The following is a 22,373-nucleotide window of genomic DNA, read 5'->3' as shown; positions in this document are numbered from 1 at the left end:
GCACCAGTTTGCATTCCCGGCAACAGTGCAAGAAGGTTCCTTTTTCTCCACATCCTCGCCAACACCTGTTGTTTCTTGTGTTGTTGATGTTAGCCGTTCTGACAGCTGTGAGGTGATAGCTCATTGTAGTTTTGATTTGCGTTTCCCTGTTGATGGGTGATGTTGAGCATCTTTTCATGTGTCTGTTAGCCATTGTATGTTTCCTTTGGAGAAGTGGCTGTTCATTACTTCTGCCCATTTTTTAATTGGATTATTTGGTTTTGGAGTGTTGGGTTGTATAAATTCTTTATATATTTTGGATACTAACCCTTAATCAGATATGGCATTTGAAAATATATTCTCCTATTCAGTAAGTTGTCTTTTAGTTTTGTTGATAGTTTCCTTTGCTGTGCAGAAGCTTTTTATTTTGATGTAGTCCCAACAGTTTATTTTGCTTTTGTTTCTGTTGCTTCAAGAGATATATCTGGAAAAATGTTGTTATGGAGAGGGTATTTTGTCTTTCTTGATTGTCATATTAATGGTAAGATTTCTAAGGCTTTCTCATTAAATATGATTTGTGATATGATTTAAGTAAATGCTGTTTATCATATTTGGGATAATTTCTTTTATTTTAATGTGGCTAAGAGATTTTATCATGAGTGGGTGTTGAGCTTTGTTAATTCTAATTAAGGTAATCATATATAAATCAATTTTTAAGGGCTAACTCCTATAAAATCGTATTTCTTTTAAATATACTATTGGACACTATTTGTTAGTATAAAGACTTTTTCATCTAATCTCAAGTGATTTCAGTCTATAACATCTTTTTCTTGTTATGTTATTGTCCAATTTTGATGTTATTCCAATTCCATATAATGAGTTTGTTATCTGGCCCTATTTAGCCAGTTTTGGTTAAACGCTTTGTACCTAATGTCAATTACCTATTACTCACAGGTTTAATTAAAAGCAATAACAAAAAACTTCACTGGTAAAACTCTCTGTTCCTGGGCCTTTTTGGAGTAGGGGGCTGAGTCAGGATTTTGTTTTATTTTATTATAAAGCTGATTGATCTATTATTGAATGTCTTTATTCAATTTTTTCTATTTTTCTAGAATTGCCCATTTTGTGTACATTTTTACATTTATCATAAAATTGTTCACATTTTCCTATTCCTAAGGATAACCTGATTCATGGGGACTGAATGAGTTTCTACCATCCCAATACCCCAGACCCTCTGGAAAATGTCATTTTGTATTTTATAGCACCAACTTTCCTATGAAAATTTCCTATGCCACCTAATGGTATTATTTATTCTCCACGGGAGAGGTGTCATCTTTTTCAGCTCACCCCCAATGTCAGTGTATGTAAGAACACAAAACTATATCACATTGCACTCCCTATAGATAAAAGTGAAAATCATATTCATTATCATATAATCTAGTTTATATATACATATGTGTAAATAAATGTTTAAAGACCAAACAATTGAAGTCAGTAACAAGGAAGAATTTACAATTTACTCAATGATTTAATATACATTTATCTAATACCTACTAGGTCTTCAAAAAAAAATTTAGAAGGATAGTGTTTAAATTTAACTTAAAAGATGTGCTTACTTTCATGAGATGCTATGTCTATTTTCGAAATATCATTCTCCATATATTCTCCATAAAAGCCAGTGTGCTATGCAGTGAAAATGCCTTATGAGTTATTCATTGCTTTAGCCTCATCCATTTATTCATTCATATCTTCCAGAACTGTTTATTGAATATCTTATGTGTAGAAGCATCTCTTAGATGCTGAGGATAATAATAATAAAATCTAGCACCTAATGGGGTGCCTGAGTGGCTCCGTCGGTGAAAGCATCTGGCTCTCACTCTTGATTTGGGCTCGGGTCATGTTCTCACGGTTTCTAGGTTCAGCCCTACCTCAGCACAGAGCCTGCTTGGGACTCATTCTTTCCTGTCTCTCTGTCCCCTTCCCCACTCACGCTCTTTCTCTCCTGTCTCTCAAGATAAATAAATGAGCATTTTTTAAAAACTCTGGCACCTATCTAATGCCTACCACATGTCAGCCACTATTCCAAGACTTAACTCACTAAAGCTTACAAACTCAAAATGGTAAGTACTATTACTATTCCCTTTTTACATATGAGGAGGTGATGGGAGGTTAAGAAATAGTTTTAATACAAAAGTTCACTTCTTAGTGAGAGGACAAACACATGAACAAATGTAACACAGTAGAAAATCCACTAAAAAAGAAGGTCAATCGATGAGTAAATTCAAACCCGTTCTCTCTCACAGGTAGCCATGTTTATGACAGAGAAATATGAGACCCTTGTTTCAAACAAAGAATTTTAATTTTAATTGAAAAAGAGAGTGTGTACATGCATTGAGAATCTCAGATTGAATTGCAAAGCTATTATTGATGGATTGTGGGATCTTGTACAGGTTACTTGGACTGTTTGGACTTTAGGTTCAACTATAACGTGAGGCAGCAGGGTAGAGTTTCATAATTCTTTGACTCTTTAAATCTAATTAAAAGTTTTACTAATAGGATTTATGTATACATGGGTATTTCATATTTAATCACAAGTGTTATGAGTGTATTATCAAAAGTTGGAAATATAAGATTCCTTTCTTCACTGCATAAAAGTTCAAACAAATCTTTGATTAATCTTTCAGTGGAGCTGCCAATTAAAGCGGGGTATAATGGAGTTACGTGCTGCTCAAAGTGTAGTCTGTGAACCCCTCAGAGTCCCAGAAACCTTTCCCAGGGATCTTCCGGGTCAAAAATATTTTCACGTTAATATTAAGACATTGTGTGTCTTCTGCACACTCATCCCTTCACAGTGTACAGTCGAGTTTTCCAGAGGCTACGTGTTGTGTGATGATGTTATCACTGTGCTGGCTAATAGAATATGTGCTTTTGCATCTTTTTTTTTTTTTTTTTTTAGAATATCCTCAGCTTTAATTTTTAATACGGCAAATATTGGTGGATATAAGCACAGAAAGCTTTGGGGGATCCTTTATTGTTTTTAAGAAACACAGGTCCCAGGACCCCGACATCAGAACCACGAATGCAGTTGACAGTAACATTTGAACTCGAGATAGGGTGGGAATAAAATCGTCACTGTGCCACTCACTGGCAGTGTGATTCTGGGCAAGTTACTTAACTCATCTAAGCCTCCATTTCCTTATGTGTGATGTTATCAGCCTCATGCTCTTTGGTGCAGATCAAATGAGATCATGCCTGTGAAGTACTTGACATCAGGTTTGACACGAAAAGGCAAAAACGTTGCTCAAAAATAATTATAATCGCTTTCTCTTAGGGAGGATAGGCAAGAAAATGGTAACTTTTCGTTGTGTACTCTTCACTTGGGAGATACAACTTATCAAAAGTAATAATTTAGTTAAAAAGCATTTTAAAAATTACCCTGTTCCTAACCGATAACGGGACTTGCAGCTTATTTACCACTTCATTTTTGGATGAAGCTTCATTGTCCCCGATTTCTCTATGAAAAGAGCTAAGCGACCAGCAGTGGCAGCCATAGTATGAATCACGGCCTTGCTGCAGATGCTAAGCAAATGCCGAGTTAATTGGCTGATATCTGAGCACATCCAGATCCTTTTGCCATACACAGAATTCTGGCTACCCTGGTTTCTACGTGCAGAGTGAGAAGGAAGTCCTAATATTTAAATATATCTCCTGTCCTGAATTAACAATCTCTTCCTTATTATTGGAGACTTCTTATCAATATACAAACATGTTCTAGTATCTTCCTTAAAAAAAAAAAAAAAAAAAGAATGTGACCCTACAGGCCCCTCCAGCTACCATCCCCTTTCCCTGTTCTCTTTTAGAGCCAACTTCTCAAAAGAGGTTATGCTAATAGTCTCTGCTTCTCCTTCCACACATCTGGTTCTCTTCCTCCTTCTTCAATCAGAGTTCTGTCTCTATACTCCACTAAAAAGCTTATATCAGGACCACTGGCCAGTGAATCCAAAGGCCTTTTTGTGCGTATCTTCTTTAACATCTCAGCATCATTTGACACGGATGACCACACCTGTGTTTGCAAAGCAACAGACACCTCTTCTTTGGTGTCTATGAAATCTCACTCTTAGTTTTCTTCCTACTTCACTGTTCCTTCTTAGTTTTCGTTACTGCCTCGTCCTCTTCTGCTTGTGCTTCTCATCCTCGCCCTGTCTCTGTCCCTCTTTGGTGTCGGGCCCTCTCCTCTACCTATGCTCTCCTCCTCGATGCTCCCTCTCTTCCCAGACTCCTCTTAGTCCCACTCTGCACTCTCTTCTTCACCCCTTCCCTTCAGTTGGAATTCTGTCCACATTCATGATAGCACAAATATTTTTGAGCACTTACTCTCTATGAGGCACAATTAGAGACACTTGAGATGGAGCAGAGAATGAAACACATACAGATCTCTGCCCCAGTGGAGTTTACATTCTAGTAAAAAGATAAAAAAGAATAAATAATAATCATAATAAATAAATGGATTACATGGTATGTCAGAAAGGAATGATGAGTGCTTTGGAAAACAGAAAAGTAGGAAGCAAGAAAAGGGGTTCCAAAATGGAAGGAGTGGGAGAGGAAAATGCAATTTAAACAGATTGCAATTTTAAACAGAAGTGGCTCAATGAGAAGATGAGCTGAAGTTACCTAAGAGGACTTGTGGATAAATTGGACTGCAGGCAGAGGAAACAGCCAGTACAGGGCCCTCAAGACAGGAGCTTGTTTAATGTGTTTGAGGAATCACAACAAGGCCAGTGTGGCTACAGTGCAACTTTCATGTGGAGAGCAAGGTGGGAGGTGATGTCAGAAGGGAAATGTGGGCAAGAACAGGTTATACCCTGAATGACATGAGAGCTACCACAGGATTTTGAGCAAAGGGGTCCTATGGTTGGACATGTTTCGAAAATATTATTCTGATTGCTGTGTGGATGGGGGTGGGGGCCAGATTAAGGTCAACAACAGGGAGACCCGTCAAGTTGACTATGGCAGTGAAGGAAGAGGAAGAGAATATCTTGGAGCAAGGTGGTTGTAGCAAAGGTGGTAAGAACTGGTAGGATTCTGGATATATCTTGTAATTAAATAAACCCAATATTATTTCCTAATCACCCAATGTAGATGTGAGGGAAAGAGAGGATGGATCCAAAGTTTGGGGCCTAAGAAATTGGAAAGATCAAGTTATTGCCTAGAAAATAAGACTACAGGTGAAGCAGCTTTTGTCGGTGCATCAGACACATTTCAGTTGACGAATCTGAGCACTATTGGTATGGGGATAGGGGATTTCCTATAGGAATTAGGGCTCACATAACTGTAGGAAGGGCTGGAAAAGTGAAGATCCAGAAAGAGGAGTAAGAGGATAGGTAGAAGAGCTGCCACTCAGCCAGTCTGATTGGCTCAGCCAGGCATGACTGGCCACTCAGCCAGGCATGACTGGCCATCTACATGGGACTGTCAGGAGGAGATTTGTGGAGATGTCAAAGGGAAGCTGTGCCTCTGGGTAGCTACCATCCCCATGAAGCCAATACCAAGAATCAAATCATAGACCCATGGCCACTCTTGGTCAGAGCCAGCAGTTGGAGATAGCCAGATATTGAGCAGAAGAGAATTTGGACAAGCTGAAACCTACACCTCTGTGCCTATTTATCCCCATTTCTCATCTCAATGAACTTCAAAGAATAATGGTTGCTGCTTGACTTCATCCTCCAAATCCTCACCAACTTTAACCCAGAACCATAAAGGGATGGTGTAGAAGTTTCCTACTGCTGCATAACAAATTACCACAAACATAGTGGCTTAAAAAGAATACGTATTTGTCATCTCACAGTCCCATGGGTCAGAAGTCTAGACATGGCTTAGTTGGGTCCTTTGTTCATAGTCTCACAAGGCTGAAATCAATGTGTCCACTGGGCTGCATTCTCATCTGGAGGCTAGACTAAGGAGGTATTTTCTTCCAAGCTCATTCAGGTTGTTGGCAGAATTCATTTCCTTATGATTTTAGGCCTGGGGGTGCTGAATTGTTATTTTGACTATTGGCCCACAGGCCCTAAAGGCCATCAGTGTTCCCTGCTATAGGGATCTTCACAGCCCTCTCATAACATGGCAGCTTGCTTCCTCATGACCAACAGGAAAATTTTATTCTCAGTCAACTAAGATGGTGTCTCTTATATTCATGTACATGACACATCTTACATTGTTTAGAAGTAAGTTATGGGGTCCTGCCTAAACTCAAGGGGAGTGTAATTGTACCAGGGTATAATTCACAGTCACCTTAGGATGTGGCTGCCATAGAAAGGGGATTCTGAGATATGTAGTTTCACTTTAACCAACTTAACATAATACAAACTGTACAGAAGGGAAAATCAAGAGATCGCTTGCTGAATTTGAGATGTATTAGAAATAAAAGTGGAGAGGTTGAGAAGGCCATTGGATTGGAGGCTGGATTTGGAGATAGTTGTATGACTCTCAGATGTATATTCCTAACCCAATAGAGAGTCATAGATCTATGTGACATGTCAACTTCATATGCCCCAAATTATTCCCTCCTTCCGCAAATCTGATACTCTTTCAACTTTACATCTCATCAAATGGTACACCACCCACCCTTTCTTTCAAGGCAAACCCAAGTCCTTTTTGATTCTTCTCATTCCCTTTTTTCTTCTACATTCAATCTCATAATTCTCTTGGCTCTACTTCCAAAACATAAATCCATTCGCTTAGTTCCATCTCTACAATTACCACCCCAGACCAAGTCACTATCACCCCTCCTTGGACTTACACAGAATCCACTCCTCTTGACTCTTATTATGGACTGAATTGTGTTCCCCTAAAATGCATATGTTGAATCCCTAACCCCCAGTGTGACTGTATTTGGAGGTAGATACTTTTGGAAGCAATTAAGGTTAAATGAGGTTGTAAGAATGGTTGATAGGACTGGTACCCTTATATGAAGAAAGAGAGACACAAGAGATCTCTCCCTCTCTCCAAGTGCATGCAGGGAGAGGCAGTGAGAGGACAGAATAAGAAGACAACTCTCTACAACCAGGTAGCGAGGCCTCACCAGAAACCAACCCTGATGACACCTTGATCTGGATTTCTGGCCTCTAGAACTGGGTGAATAGAAATTTCTAATTTTTTAAGCCAGTCAATGATATTTTGTTTTGGCAGCCTGAGTAGACTAATACAACCCCTACACATATTCTCCACAGAGCAGCCAGAATGATTTCTTTAAAACCTAAATTAATTCATGTCACTCCCTTGCTTAAAGGCCTTCAATAATTTTCCACTGAAATTAGAATCAGACTCTTTAATGTTGGCCTACAAGATTTCATCACCTGGCTTCTGCCCATGACTTTGACCTTATGCAGTGCCATTCCCCCCTCACTCACACTGGCTTCTCTCTGTCAGCAAAAATACCAAGCTCTTCCCTTTCACCTGAAAGCTTCTCTGGTTCTTCACATGGTTGGTTTCTTCTGCATTCTTGCCTAAGTGGAACTTCAAGGATCTTAATCACCCTTCTTAAACCAAGAATCTCACTCTTCCCCATCACCTAAACCCAAACTCTATTTCAACACTCTTATTACCTTCATAATTTACGACAATATCTAATTCTCTCTCTCTCTTTATTTGGCTTATCAATTGCCCATTTCTCCTCATTATAATGTAAAAACTCAAGAGGTTAGTGTCCATGTATCCTTTGCTTTCTGCTGTGTCCTCAGAGCTTAGGATGCTGCTTATTACACAGGAAACCTTCAGTAAATATCAAGGCTTGCTCAATCAAGGATTGACTACTACAAGACTATGGCTGGAATGAAATTCTTTTAAATATATTTTAGTAAAGTTTTACTAGTGTTGCCATAAAATAGATGGCCAGAGTAGAATTGCTGGGTCACAGAGTATGCACATTTTTAATTTTGATAGATCAGAAGTACTGCTTTTTAATATTTAGTGTGACTGATTTGCCATTTTAAAATTTAATTATCGCAGATTTAATTTTTTCCCCTCTTCTCTTTTGAAAAATGAGCCATTTCGAAACCATTCTTTTTTTTCCTCCAATGTTTTTATGGTAACTGAGGTAACATCGTTCATTTTGCAAGAACTCTAGATTGTGCTTTATAGATTAGATTGATAGAGCCCATTTGTCTATGAAGAAAAAACTCTGTGAATTGAATCTTCTTTTTGCATCACTCCCCCCATTATAAAATTAATGATGTATTCTGAGAGAGAAAAAATGAAAACCCCTCTTTTACATATCTTTTCTGAGTGTAGATATTTTGGGGAGTAAAGGCATAAAAGTGCGCCATGGCACTAGCCCATGAATACTCCAAACTTAACATTTTCAGTTTGAAATTTATAATTGCTACAACAAAGGGCCCCTGAGTAATCACTTTTACTTATGCATATCATAATTACTTAAAAGGAAGATATGCATTGATACTTTCTTGAAATCTTTCAAACGAAGCCTTTAAACATTAGCTGGAACTCAGAGTTAGGAATGATTTACCACTTGTGTGTACATTTGAATTGGCTTCATTCTATGTTGTAGCCATCACTAGTGTCCCTAACCTTTTCCAGCTGCCGTGTACCTGTTTGATATGCACAAGGGACTGGTGCAAGAGTGTGGACGTCCCTACACAAATATGTGGCCCCATATGCCAGGTACATGTGATTCTGATAGTGGTCCAGACAGAGGACCATATAATTGGCTTCAACTCAGCCCGATTTTTATAATCCCCACTTTGATTGTGACCAAAATGCAAACATTTGTGTTAAAAGAATAATTACACCTTTTGAGGCAGAGCAAATATTCAATAAAGATTTTGAAAATCTTATTCCTAGGAAAATACTGTCCTATTACCTTTTATATATGACAGTCCATACTTATTGGATGAATAATGTTTAAATGAATTCATTCATTAATTCTTGGAAGATTTTTTTATTTCATCAGTCACTGACTATGACTTATACCATGATAGGGCAAATTTTTAAAGTCCCTTTATTCTCTCAAATTGCATGATAGAGCTCTTTATACCAAATTGGTTCTTAAAATGTTTGCCTGATGTTACTCAGTGTTTCTCAAGCAATTTCATCCCTAAAAAGTGGGGTAACTTTCACAGCTCTCTTTAGTCTTGCCACCAATTTCTTTTCCAGTTTTAATCCCCACTATTCCCCACACATTCAGCCCTATGCAACTCCCAGCTCGTTCCCAAACATACCCTGCATTTTTCCTTCTGTATTTTTTCTTTTAATCACTCAGATGTTTTCATCTATGCAAACTCTGCATCTTTTCTGACTTATATCAGATTCCACCTCCCAAGTAAATATGCCCCCACTCCTCAACCTCTCTCCTTCCCAATTAGAAGTGTCCCTTCAGTATTTCCCTGGCACTCAGCTCACTCCAAACTGTGCGTATCTATATTTATTATTGACCTTCTCTAGTAGATTCCAAGCTCCTAAGAGTCAGGAACCTGTGTTAACTATTTTGTATCCCCCACAGTAACTTTGTAGAATCTTGTCCCTATCAAATGCTTCAAGGTGTTTAAAGAATTGAATGGAGCTCCTGACCAAGAATACTAGATGTTTCTACTGGCCATTTGGCAGCTCTGACATGCCACTTAGCAGTGCACCCTAGTACATGCACACCCTTCATGCACGTAAAACAATAAACTATGATCCTAAAGGGTGTCTTCTACTTTTCTTGTGTTATGAGTCAAACTTTGATTCTGGAACAACTCTACGTGTATGTGTGCACCATCAAAAAATGTCTTTGCCTCACCAGCCAGGGGGTATGTAGGCAGAGATGGCACTGGTGGAGTAAATACATATGTGAAATCAGTGGAAATTTTCTACAGTAACAGTTTGCAGGTTTGGGAGTCTCATACTTAAATAACTATGTGTAAGTATTTAAGCTTGATATATGACTATGGGTAATAAAGATCACTTCTGTATTGAGACTGGTGTAACCTTTACAAAATGAATCCTAGATACAAATATGTTCATCAACTTTGGAGAAATTAAAAATTAAGTTTATAAATGGAAAGGGATAGAGATCTTCAGAACCCATGCTTCAAATGATCTGGCTTTCAGAAATCTACAAAAATATTTGGTGTTGATTTGTCAGCATTAAAATGTGTAAATCACCCAACTGACTGGATGCACTGTCCAAAGCCATAACTTTTATGTAAGACTAAATAAGAGCTTTTCCTACTTCTCATGTTTTATTTGTAATCTAAGCTGAGAACTTGCTTATAGCCATTTATTTATTGTATCATTATGACAAGGCACCTACAACATATGATAAAACCAAGAAGCAGCATCCAAGTGGTTCAACTAAACAGAGGTTAATATAATTAAATTTAGTTTTCTCTGCAGCTATCTTTGTACAAAAAAAAAAGCAAACTTTTGATGTGACATATTCTCTGGGTCTTGGCATTCATGATAACTAACAAAGCGAAGGAGGAATCTTGTAACCGGGTTAGGATTTATAAACCAAAAGTCATGCATGCTAAAATTAGGACCCAGAGTACACCTGGGGGTGGCTCAGTAGGTTGAGCGTTCGACTCTTGGTTTTGGCTCAAGTCATGATCTCACAGTTGGTGAGTTCAAGCCCTGCATCAGGCTCTGCACTAACAGTGCTGAGCCTGCTTGGAATTCTCTCTCTTTCTCTTTCTGTCTCTCTGCCCCACACCACTCTCCATCTATCTCTCAAAAAGATAAATAAATAAACCTAAAACAAATGAGGACCCCAGGATGAGGAGTATAGACAGCAGAAACTCCATCAGCTGGGAATGAAGTTGATGGTGACCAGGAAGATTAGCCCCTTCCGAAATGCAATAAGCACACATAATACAGTTTATGAGCACAGCAGTGCCTGTTTACCACTATTTGGGTTCATTACCAGCAGCAGGGTAAAAAGATTCCTAAGTGCCAAGGTAAGTGGGTTCAGTGAAAATGCACCACAAAGACCAGAGGGGAAGCTTTGGAAACTGCTGGATCATCAGATCAATAGACTCGAAGATGACTAAGTTAGGTTGCCTTATGCAGTTTAAACATTTGTGCAGGGAGTCTCCCCACGCAGCCTTTTATTGACAGCTACAGATCAATGGTAATTTTTGATCATTTTCAACCTACATAAACCTATTGACCCCATGGCCACCTTTGGGGCACTTCAAGTCGTCAAAAATAATCAGAGGAGATAGTGTAAAATTGTCAGACTGCTGAACACTCCAAGTAGTTTCATGTGCCCCCAGAGCAGAGTTGAGAGGTTAAAATGTAGTTCAAATTGCCAGCAGAACCTCAACTGGCAGAGTGTTCCAGAGAGTCTTGTCTTTATGTCTCATAAAAGGACGCACTGATTTGTATCCAGATTCTGACACTTATGCATAAGAGTTTCTTCAAAAAAAAAAAAAAAAAAAAAAAGCAAAATTTCATTGGAAATATTAGATTGCAGAAAATGGATTATTCCTGTTTTCCTCTGTTGAATAATTCTTTCCATCTGTTGCCTAACGAAAGTAGGTAATATACTTCTAGAATAAAAATATGAATAGTAGGTGGTTGTGAACACGGAAAGGACAAGGACAAGTGGGAAGCTAGCACAAGCCAATCGCCCAGAGATCAGCAATAGCAAGAAATCTGTCTCCTAAGAATCGGTAAGAGGGAAGAGTGAGGGAAAGAAGGAGCAAACTAATGAAGAGGAAGGAGAGTATTGAATCAAGATCATTTCCATAGAGAAGGGAAGGAGGGCAGGGAGCAAAGGAACGAAACATAAGAGAAGGTTTTTAATGATGACTTTTACTAGTCAGTAGGAGACTACTGAGACTTCCTTCTTCAAGGGAAGAATTTTTTTAACTTTTTTTTTTTAATTTTTATGTTTTAATGTTTATCTTTGAGAGAGAGAAAGACAGACCATGAGCAGGCTAGGGGCAAAGAGAGAGAGATACAGAATCCAAAGCAGGCTCCAGGCTCCAAGCTGTCAGCACAGAGCCCAATGTGGGGCTTAATCTCACTAACCAAGATCATGACCTGAGCTGAAATTGATGCTCAACTGACTGAGCCACCCAGGCACCCCTCCAAAGGAAGAAATTTAATCTTAAACACTTAAGATAGACCGTGCTCAAGCAAATCTTCTGAATCTAAGGAAAAACACAAGTAAGTGAATAAACAAAATACAACCCAATCCACAGAATTAACTGTGCCCAAATTTTACAGCAGGATTCTAAAATAGTGAACGTTGGTGTTGGAAATCCATTCAAGAGAGAATAATACAAATGATTTTCTTAAATGTTGAAGAATATACCGGTAAGGATTGTCTTGCCATTTTAAAATTTTCTTCATTTTTTTTCATGTGGACTTTACTAAACATTGACAAAAAGCACAGCTATTAATGAGCTTTATTTAAGGTGTGTGTGTGTGTGTGTGTGTGTGTGTGTGTGTGTTGTAGCTCTTCAGGAGTAACAACATATTATTGGAACCTGTTCTCAGCATAAATTTATGATATAAAAATTATCCTTTACATTTACAACATGAGATTCTCCTTTTCCTTTTTTTCTTTTTAAGATACAAACCAAAGTAAGCACAACTATTGTAATCACCTTTTGAAGGAGTAATCTAGGTGGCAGGCATGCACGAACTTCAACTTGAGATCAGCAGGTCATATTTCTACATTAGATGGCGGAGGTTTTGAGTCTGGCGCATTTTGAATACTTTTGCTTTCTGAGAATCTGAGCTATAAATGTTTATTAAAAGGATCTATAATGAAATCAGTTTTGTTATTTTTTTAATGGTTGCCTGGAGTGTGTTGGATGACTGAATGCCGGTTGTTAATCATTAAGTACTCATGTTACCAAAAGTGTTTGATAGTATTGCCATCTAGGGGCTGAATGGAATTCTCAGCCCTGAAATAAACTGTAATTGAGCAGGTGCTGCTATTGACAATATACATATGTTTTTGCTTTATAGCCCACATGCTTTTCATGTTTCTTATGACAAAAGCTATCTCTAAATGTCCCCCAACAGCCTACCTTTTTTATATATAATCTGTTAGAGGTGATTACTATTTGCTTTGGAGCTTATGCTTTTTTGGCATCTATTACTGGATATTCTGAACAAAGAGTTTTTCTTTTTTGCATTATTAATCTTGCCCATGTTTGCCCTATTTCTACAGAAAAGGAATCATTTATCAGAAAAGAATGTTTGTAATCGGGACTTGTAGCATCTTCAGATTTAATATTCATTATGGACATTCTAGTTCTGTGCTATATTTATCTAAAAGACCAATCCAATGTTGTGGAGAAATAAGTTTTAAATATTTATGATCTAACTTTTAATATTTTAAAAAAGAGAAATTAGTATTTCTATAAAATTTGTTTCAGAGTCTGGTCGCTTAGCAAATGTTTAAATATTAAAAGATTTCAAGAGGTTAGCATGTAATATCATAATGGGACTTATTGAGAGCGGAAAATTAACTTACAAGTTTTTGATAAATACAGGCAATTATATTTTCTTGCTTGTGTTTAACACATAAGAAGAGACATTAAACAGTTGAAACTTATAACCAAGAATGTGAGGAAAGGGTGTCAAAAATTATCTCTACGATGTTTTGGTTTTGTCTAACAAGGTTTTTGGAAAATATTTCAGTTCAATTTTACCAACTTGTTTTAGATTCAAAATTATATTTGGGTGTCTCAAAATTAAGGAGAATTTCCATTCACATAACTTCATTCGATGCTTTTGGTACCTGTTCTTAGAACTAATTTCCTCTTCCCTACCTCACATTCTTCCTCCTGTACCCAGCAACAAGAGAGGAAAGGACAATTGAAAGCTATCTGTCATATTTAAACATCTAACAAACTGAACCTGATCTCACACACCGTTAAGTGTGAATATCCCATTAAACCAGTCAAAACTTCCTCATGATTATTTACATTCAATGAGTGTTGTACAAAACAGAAAGTCCTGTGTGTGTGGCAGTGGGGGGGGGGGGGGGGCGGGGGTGTCTCTGGGTATGTGTTTCTGTGTGTCTCTGGGTATCTGTGTGTGTGTGTGTGTGTGTGTGTGTGTCTGGGTGCATGTGTGTGTGTTTACCCATAGACACATTACTGGTCCACTTGCAGTCATAGTTGCTATCTGTAAACAGACATATCCATCTGGCCCAGATGTAGAAAGAGCACCCTGGGCTCTCTCAAACATGAAGACTTTTAGTTCCGGTTTTTAGTGATGTAAAATATGTTAAATGTTCTCCCCAAGCAGAAAAAAAAAAAACAACTAATTCTGCTATCCTTTTTTTTTTCCTTTTAAATCAACAAAAACCAAGTTCTCAAAGCCTAACTAACAATTACTTTTGGTAAGTTTTATAGTTTTAGTCATGGTGTTTTTAACAAATGAGAATATCTTCAGATATTTATCACTAGTAGATTTCTCTAAGGTGTTTGTTCATTTATAGTTCAGGTAGCTTGTTGTTTTTGTTTTCTTGTGTTTGTTTTATTGCATTTGTAAAATATAAATATGCACCAAGAGAATGCAAGAGGGAGATTGGGGAGGTATAAACAAATAGTATAAGAGATTAATGAAAAAGAATTAGGACTGTCTCAGTTAACTCTCCAAACCCTTAGGATTATCCCATTCTTTGTCCTGCTACCTGGTGCCACGGGTCTCCATTGTGAGATAGATACAGCACTGACCTGAAGCATTATAGATTTTTTTAATGTTTATTTATTTTTGAAAAAGAGAGAGACAGAGCCTGAGCCGGGGAGGGGAAGAGAGAGAGGAGACACAGAATCCGAAGCAGGCTCCAGGCTCTGAGCTGTCAGCACAGAGCCCGACGCGGGGCTCATACCTACAAACCTCAAGATCACAACCTGAGCCGAAATTAGACGCTTAACCAACTGAGCCACTCAGGCGCCCCAAGACTCTTTCTTTATGTTATATATCACATCCTTTGGGTTGCCAGCTCTGTAAAGGCAAGGATCCTATTTGATCTATGCATTGCAAATGTCTGAAATCACACATTAGATATTACATGCAGGTGGGAAGAACAAGAAAAAAACCCACATTGTTTTCTTAATAATTCAAAACTCTGTTGTGATGCTTGTGCTGCCATTGCTCACGTACCTTGGTCAGAGAATGACCTCCCAGCAATTATGAGCAGTTCCTAAAAGAAAACTAACCTGTTAATTTTCATTACAGGGTACAAGCCATCAAGCCCACCTGTTTGGGTTAGAACCATTCACAACATATCACATTGGAATTGTGGCCACAAACCAGGCAGGAGAAGTTTCAAGCCCTTGGACCATGGTTCACACCCTAGAATCTTCCCCAAGTGGACTGAGCAACTTCACAGTGGAACAGCAAGAGAACGGCCGAGCATTGTTGCTACAGTGGTCAGAGCCTGTAAAAACCAATGGTGTGATTAAGGTAACGTCTACCCTGAATATGAAGGCATGTTTGGTGTTCTCCAGATAAATAGATGAGCCCTGACATGCCATCATGTCACTGTGGGAAAACACCCTTCACAGTCGGTTTAATTCTCCTTGATCGCTCCTCCAGGCACTTAATCATGGATCAGAGAAAACTGGCTCCCGTGTGTTATGCTTGCTATGAACCCAACACTGAGCTAAGTGCACTCTGTGGATTATCTCATTTAATTTTCACATCAACACTACGAGGTAGCTACCACTAAACTTCATGAGGCATAATAAAGGCTAGATAATTGCCCAAGCCCACATTGCAAATGACTGAATTGCAATTTGAAGTCAGGAAGTCACGCTAAAACTGAACCCTAAATGATTGTTCTTACTGCCTCCTGAATTACCCTGCCCAGTTATTTACTCAAGACTTGCCTAACTTACACTTTGAGCAGAGCTCACTAAGCAGAGGACAGGAAGCCCTACACGTCTGCTGACTCCCCCACCTCCATGCAGAACCATGAGGAGTCGTCTTATTAATGTCATAGATGTCTCACGTTTCACTGGTCTATGAGCACAAAGAAAGTTGCATTTCCATTATCAGACTGCATTTAGATACTTTGAATAATCACCCATGTGAAAGCCAGCCTTCGTCTCCCTCTCTAATGTTCCTCTCCAACAGTAGGGGGACTTACCAGTCAGTCTATTACTGCCTTTAGTCTTGGACCAGCAGTTAGGCCCTCATCACCTACCTTCCGCAGAATTCCCCAGCCCGCAGCTGCTCTAGACCCTCTGCCTTCCTTTACCACTCCCTCTCAAGATGGCAAAGAGTCCCCTGTCAATTCCACACAGAACAGTTAAGACTAAGCTGCAACTTTGCTGAAAGCTTCTCTAAAAACCCTGTAAGGAAGATGACAGCAGATACTACCTACAGCAAAAACTTAGAACTGTCATGCGAGCTCACAGGCTCAGGCCCATCCTCGTGGGCCTCCATGTAACAGCCTTGCTGCTTAGCCCAATGGCCGCCTCTCAGCTGAGTGCCAGGCCTGCCACAGGCAGCAGAAGTAGGCTACTTTCTACAAGCCTGCTACATGTGACAGAGCCTGACTTCCCCTACTCTAGTACAGGAGGCTGAACCCGGAGGATCCGTGGTCTTAAAATCCAAGCCAGAGCCCTAAGATTTCATCAGAGAAAAGAATCCTTTCACACTCATCGAAGTACCTCCCTTTGTGAGTGTTTGTTTCCCATTCTGGTGTCTGCCTTTTCCTGGCATGATTGACAATAGGAATATCTACTCCTTTATCTTCATTTCCATTTCACCAAATATTTATTGAGCTTCTACTAAGTACCAGGCATTTATTCAGGAGTGAACAAAACAGGCAAGATCCCTGCTATCACACACCTTACCTGTGTGTGTGTGTGTGTGTGTGTGTGTGTGTGTGTGTGTGCGCATGAATAGTGGGGGTACAGAGAGGCAAACAAAAAGCTAGTACACAAATAAACAAGAGAATTTCAGAGCAGAATGAATACTATAAAGAAAATTAAATAGAATAATATAATTATGCCTGCTCAGGCTATTTTAGAATGGATGATCATTTGAATTGAGTTGACATTTGAGCTGAGCCCTGAATGACAAGACCGAGTCAGTCATGTGAAGATATGAGAGCAAAATGTTTCAGACAAAGTGAACAGCAAATGCAAGGCCTGAAGCCAGAAATGAACTTGGTGTGTTCAAATGAAGGGAAGAAAGCCACTGTGGTTGAAGCATTGGGAGGGAGAGAAAGATGAGATTGGCAGATTGGTAGGAGGTGGACTGTGCCCAACCTTGTGGGCTGTGATGAGTTTGGAATTTATTCTAAGTGCAATGAAAAATTACTGGAGGGTTCAGGCAAAGGAGTAGCATAATCAAATTCATGTTTTTCAAAATCACTCTGGCTGCTATGTAGAAAATGGACTCTAAGAAGACCAGTTGAGTTTAGGAGATATTAAAAACTCAGGGTAGAATGAGTGGGTGCTGTGAGGGTACAGGACATGGGTGGAGTGGAGATACATCCAGAAAGCAAAGTTCACAAGATCTGTTAATGGACTGGATGTGAAATATGAATGAAAAGGGATAGTTCAGGCCCTGAGTCCTTGACTGGGTAAGTAAGGGTGGAAATTCTACAGGTTTGAAGGGGTAAGTAGGCAGTTGGAGGTAGAAATCTAGAATTCTCAAGACAGTTCTTCACAAACATAAATATACCTATATTTATAGGTATTTATAGTATATGGGTGGTGTGCAAATCCATGTGCCTGGAGGAAATCAGGCATAGGAGAATATAACTAAAGATGATGAGAGACTAGGCTCAGGCTCTGGGGAATACAAAAATTTGGAGGTCTAGAGGAGGAAGTGGGGCCAGCAAAGAACATTGAGAAGAGGCAGGTGAGGTAGAAGGAAAAGTAGATGAGTGGGGCATCTCAAAACTGTGGCAAGAGTCTGTTGAATGCTGTTGAGAGATCAAGTGGAATGAGGGCAGAGAAGTCACCCTGGATCAGGAAATGACGTAATCATTTTGACCTTGACAAGGAGATCAAGTGGTGAAATGAGAAACCTGGTTGGGATGGCCTGAGGAGAAAATGGGAAGAGAAGGAATTGAGGATAAACAACTCTTTAAAGGAGTATAGGGGAAAAGCAGAGAAACTGGGCAGTAGCTGGCGGACTATAGTGTCAAGAAGTTTTATTTAAAAATCAATGAAAGATACTAGAGTACATTTAAACACTAATGGAAATAGCCCAGTAGAGGGAGATCAATCGGTGATGCAAGAGATAATGAGAATGATGGCAGGAGTGAGAGCTGTAGGAAGAGGGAGACATGGGATCCAGGGCTCAGGTGGGCCACACAGGGGCAGAGATACTTCATCCATAGAATGAGGAAGGAGGGTGAACAGTGTAAGTCTAGATCCACATGGATACGGTGACGATCATATATAACATGAGAATATTCCTTTCTGACTGCTTCTGTTTTCCCAATCAAATATAGGGTTCTGTCAACAGCCACCTGTGAGACAGGGAAGAGGGTGTTGGCAGGTATTGGGGAAAAGAGAAGATATGAAAGCATCACTTTGGAAAATGAAAGAGCAAACATACAGAGGAATAGAACAGGACTACAAGTGGGAATCACCCACTTAACATTTATAGTAAGAAATTTAAAGTGAGACCAGTCAGCATATCTGAGTGTTTTCTCCCAAACCCAGAGAGAAGCTAAGGTACAGAGGGAAAGCTAAATTTAATACTAGATAGAGATTTGCTAGGTGAATATGAAGGGGCTCAGTGACTCATAGAGGCTTTCAATTTGATTATGGAAGCTGAGCTTTCTTCAGAAAATATACTATTTCTCTTCCCTCAGGGGTGTGAGCTTGCACTAGGATCCCAACTAGAAAAAAAATCACACTGAAATATGGGAGTCCAACATAAACAGATTTCCAAAAGTCTAGGCTATTTCATCTTAAATAACATTAAAGTATATCAACAGTCCAGTCGAAGTTAAGTTTCCCCGTGAGAATGTTTCAAACTAGATTTGCCTCCCAAGAGATTCTGATATACGTCCCAGCCCCACTTGAGGGACGCCACCCTAGGGAGTCACCACCATCCCCAAGAATGTATCGTATCTCTCAGGTGCACTGAGGCTGGAAGAGGGTAGGAAATCACTATACAAAAACATCTATATTCAAGTTGAGTTACTTCCCATCTTTCCCAAAGAAAAATGAATAATATGGAATGAAAATTTGCTCTACATTTGTAATGAGGGCTCAGAGGATTTTCCCCAACAAAAGAACACTTTGCTCCAAAGGAGCAGTCAATTCTTCCAAGGCATGCGAGAGAATACGGGGAGGGGGAGAGAGGGGTTCTCCACCTTCTACTCATCAATGTCTGCATCTACATTTGTGTATATATGTATAACATACATATGTATATATGTGCATGTATATGTGCCCACACATGGATACACAGACATGTTCAGGCTTGGCACACTGGTACAAATGATTAAGCATTATAATTCCATTTCCCAGTAAATGCCATAGGAGACAATGTAGATAGTTCTTACCCCACTCAGAATGAGACCCAAAGTGCTTGTCATCTATAAAACAGGGTATTTGAATACTGTTCCTTTTTAAAAAAACAAAAATAAGAGGAAACCCTATGAGCACTTTTTAAGCCAAAGAATCAGCTTCAATAGTCCTTAGCTTTTAGATATGTGCTTACATGATACCCAACGTTTAAAAAAAAAAAGGCAAAGAAAACTATTGTTCCTCTTTTTGTGGACTTTTTGTGGACTTTTTGTGTTACAGTAACTGGAAAAGAGCACATTCCCGAAACTAATATCAGAATGCTTCATCTGGATTGGGATCATCAAAAGGAAAAATTGGAGGGTGAGAAGGGTAAAAGGGACAAAATAGCTACACCAAGAAATCATAGGCTACACATAGGCTACATAGGCTTATTTTCCCTCTGCTTCTCTTCTTCCTACAGGCATACAACGTCTTCAGTGAGGGTATCCTCGAGTACGCGGGCCTGAATCGTGAGTTTCTCTTCCGACGCCTGGACCCTTTCACTCTCTACACACTGACCCTGGAGGCCTGCACCAGGGCTGGCTGTACACACTCAGTGCCCCAGCCTCTGTGGACAGATGAAGCTCCTCCCCACTCTCAGCTGGCTCCTACCATCCAGGCTGTGGGACCCACAAGCATTGAGCTGAGCTGGTCTGAGCCTATACACCCAAATGGAAAGATAATTCGCTATGAAGTGATTCGCAGGTGCTTTGAGGGAAAAGCTTGGGGAAATCAGACAGTCGAGGCCGATGAGAAAATTGTTTTCACGGAATATAATACAGGAAGGAACACATTTATGTATACTGACACTGGTTTGCAACCATGGACGCGGTGTGAATATAAAATCCACACTTGGAATTCGGCAGGTCACACCTGGAGCTCTTGGAGTGTGGTAAAGACAATGCAGGCGCCCCCAGAAGGCGTCTCTCCCCCTGAAATAGCCTATGCATCTACGAATCCCCCAAAACTGCTGATTTCCTGGATCCCGCCAGAACAGCCTAATGGTATTATCCAGTCGTATAAACTTCAAAGGAACGGAGTGCTCTATCCTTTCAGCTTTGATGCCGTGACTTTCAATTATACCGATGAAGAGCTGCTTCCGTTCTCCACATACAGTTATGCGGTCATCGCCTGTTCAAGTGGAGGCTGCTCCTCGAGCAAACCCACCAGCATTACGACCCTCGAGGCAGCTCCAGCCGGGGTCAGCCCTCCAGCTCTCTGGGTCATCAGTGCTACCCAAATAAATGTATCGTGGTCACCGCCATCAATTCAAAATGGAAAGATCACTAAATATTTGCTGAGATTGGACGGGAAGGAGTACCTTGCTGGGCAGGGCCTGTCCCTGCTGGTTTCCCACCTGCAGCCTTATACTCAGTATGATTTCTCCCTGGTGGCCTGCACAAAAGGAGGTTGTACAGCTAGCGCATCAAAATCTGCCTGGACAATGGAGGCCCCACCGCAGAACATGGACCCTCCAAAACTGCAAGTCACAGGCTCAGAGTCAATAGAGATCACCTGGAAACCTCCTAGAAACTCAAATGGCCAGATCAGAAGTTATGAACTTAGACGGGATGGAACCATTGTCTACACTGGCCTGGAAACGCGCTATCATGATTTCACTCTCACCCCAGGTGTGGAGTACGGCTACACGGTGGCCGCCAACAACAGCCAAGGTGGGGTTTTGAGTCCACTCGTCAAAGACAGAACCAGCCCCTCAGCGCCTTCAGGGATAGAACCCCCAAAATTGAAGGCCAAGGGCCCTCAAGAGATTTCAGTCAACTGGGATGCCCCAGTGAGGACAAATGGCGATATCGTCAACTACACCCTCTTTCTCCGAGAGCTATTTGATAAAGAAACAAAAACCATACACATAAACACAACTCATAAGTCTTTTGACACACAGTCACTCGTAGTAGACCAGCTGAAGCCATTTCACAGGTAGGTGGTTGACTCCGGGTTTTCTAAGAGCAACACTGTCCTTTCTATAGTGTAAGCCCTTACACAGTGTAAATGAAAACTCTAAAACAAGATGTGGGATGTCCCCGACCCCTGATCATGTAAGCACTGACAGTGGACTAACAACATCCTCATCCAGCCAAAGCTTGTTTGCATAACTTCTAGAGAGCAAAATGCTTGCAGGTGGTACCTTGAGAGTCCGTTTTTTTCAGAAATGTTTGCAATTCACCACAATGTCTGGGACAAGCGATACAGAGATGGGACCCCTTCCCTGAGTTGAGACCCTCCTGAAAACACACAGGCCCCTAGACAGTTCTGAGAGCCCAAATGGGGTTATCTGACCCAGGCTGTGAAAAAAATTGGGTATTATTTTAAAGATCAAAAAGGTGCCAGTGAGAGTTATTACCAGCCAGAGTTGGACTGACCCAAATTTTGTTTTGGGGAGAGCCTTTTCTACCGAATCCAGCACTTGTGCCAGGGATAATGAGACTCATCTGACTCTATACCGTCATCCCCTTAGGGTTTCCCCAGCTCTGATCTCATGACTTCCGAGGACGGTGCCACTTTGCCAGCTCATGTGTCTCACTGATCCTACTCTGGGCTCTCTGACGTGCATGGATGTGTGTCTCTCTCTACACGAAGGAACCTTCCCACTGGCCCTTTTCCTATAGCTTAAAGAATTACTTGGCATCTTTCCCCATCACATTTTAAGTAACTTACATCCCCAAGGAGAAGAGTAATAAAAGACATTTTATGCTTAAAATTTAGTAAAATGAACAGAACCACTTAAAAAAAATTAAAGGCTGAAAGAGTGTTGATTTCCAACCACCACTGCTAAAATTCAGCTATTATTGTAATCTACTGATGTGTAGATTAGATCCCTCCTATAATTATCTCTGATATATAGTGCTGTTTAAATGAAACATTCAT

General features: G+C 40.0%; 1 protein-coding gene across 1 annotated transcript in view; it reads left to right on the top strand.

The window, feature by feature from the left end:
- Positions 1–22,373, top strand: part of USH2A (usherin) — a 737,363-nt gene that overhangs the window by 664,888 nt on the left and 50,102 nt on the right. Inside the window, exons 62-63 of the mRNA XM_078441308.2 lie at positions 15,181–15,408; positions 19,909–21,425. Of these exons, the coding sequence (XP_078297434.2) occupies positions 15,181–15,408; positions 19,909–21,425 (1,745 nt within the window). The remainder of the gene's footprint in view (positions 1–15,180; positions 15,409–19,908; positions 21,426–22,373) is intronic.

Source organism: Panthera onca, chromosome F1, assembly GCF_046562875.1.
Source record: "Panthera onca isolate mPanOnc1 chromosome F1, mPanOnc1 haplotype 2, whole genome shotgun sequence".
Lineage (NCBI taxonomy): Eukaryota > Metazoa > Chordata > Mammalia > Carnivora > Felidae > Panthera > Panthera onca.
Note: the sequence above shows the minus strand (reverse complement) of the source record. Positions and strands in the feature narration are given on the sequence as shown.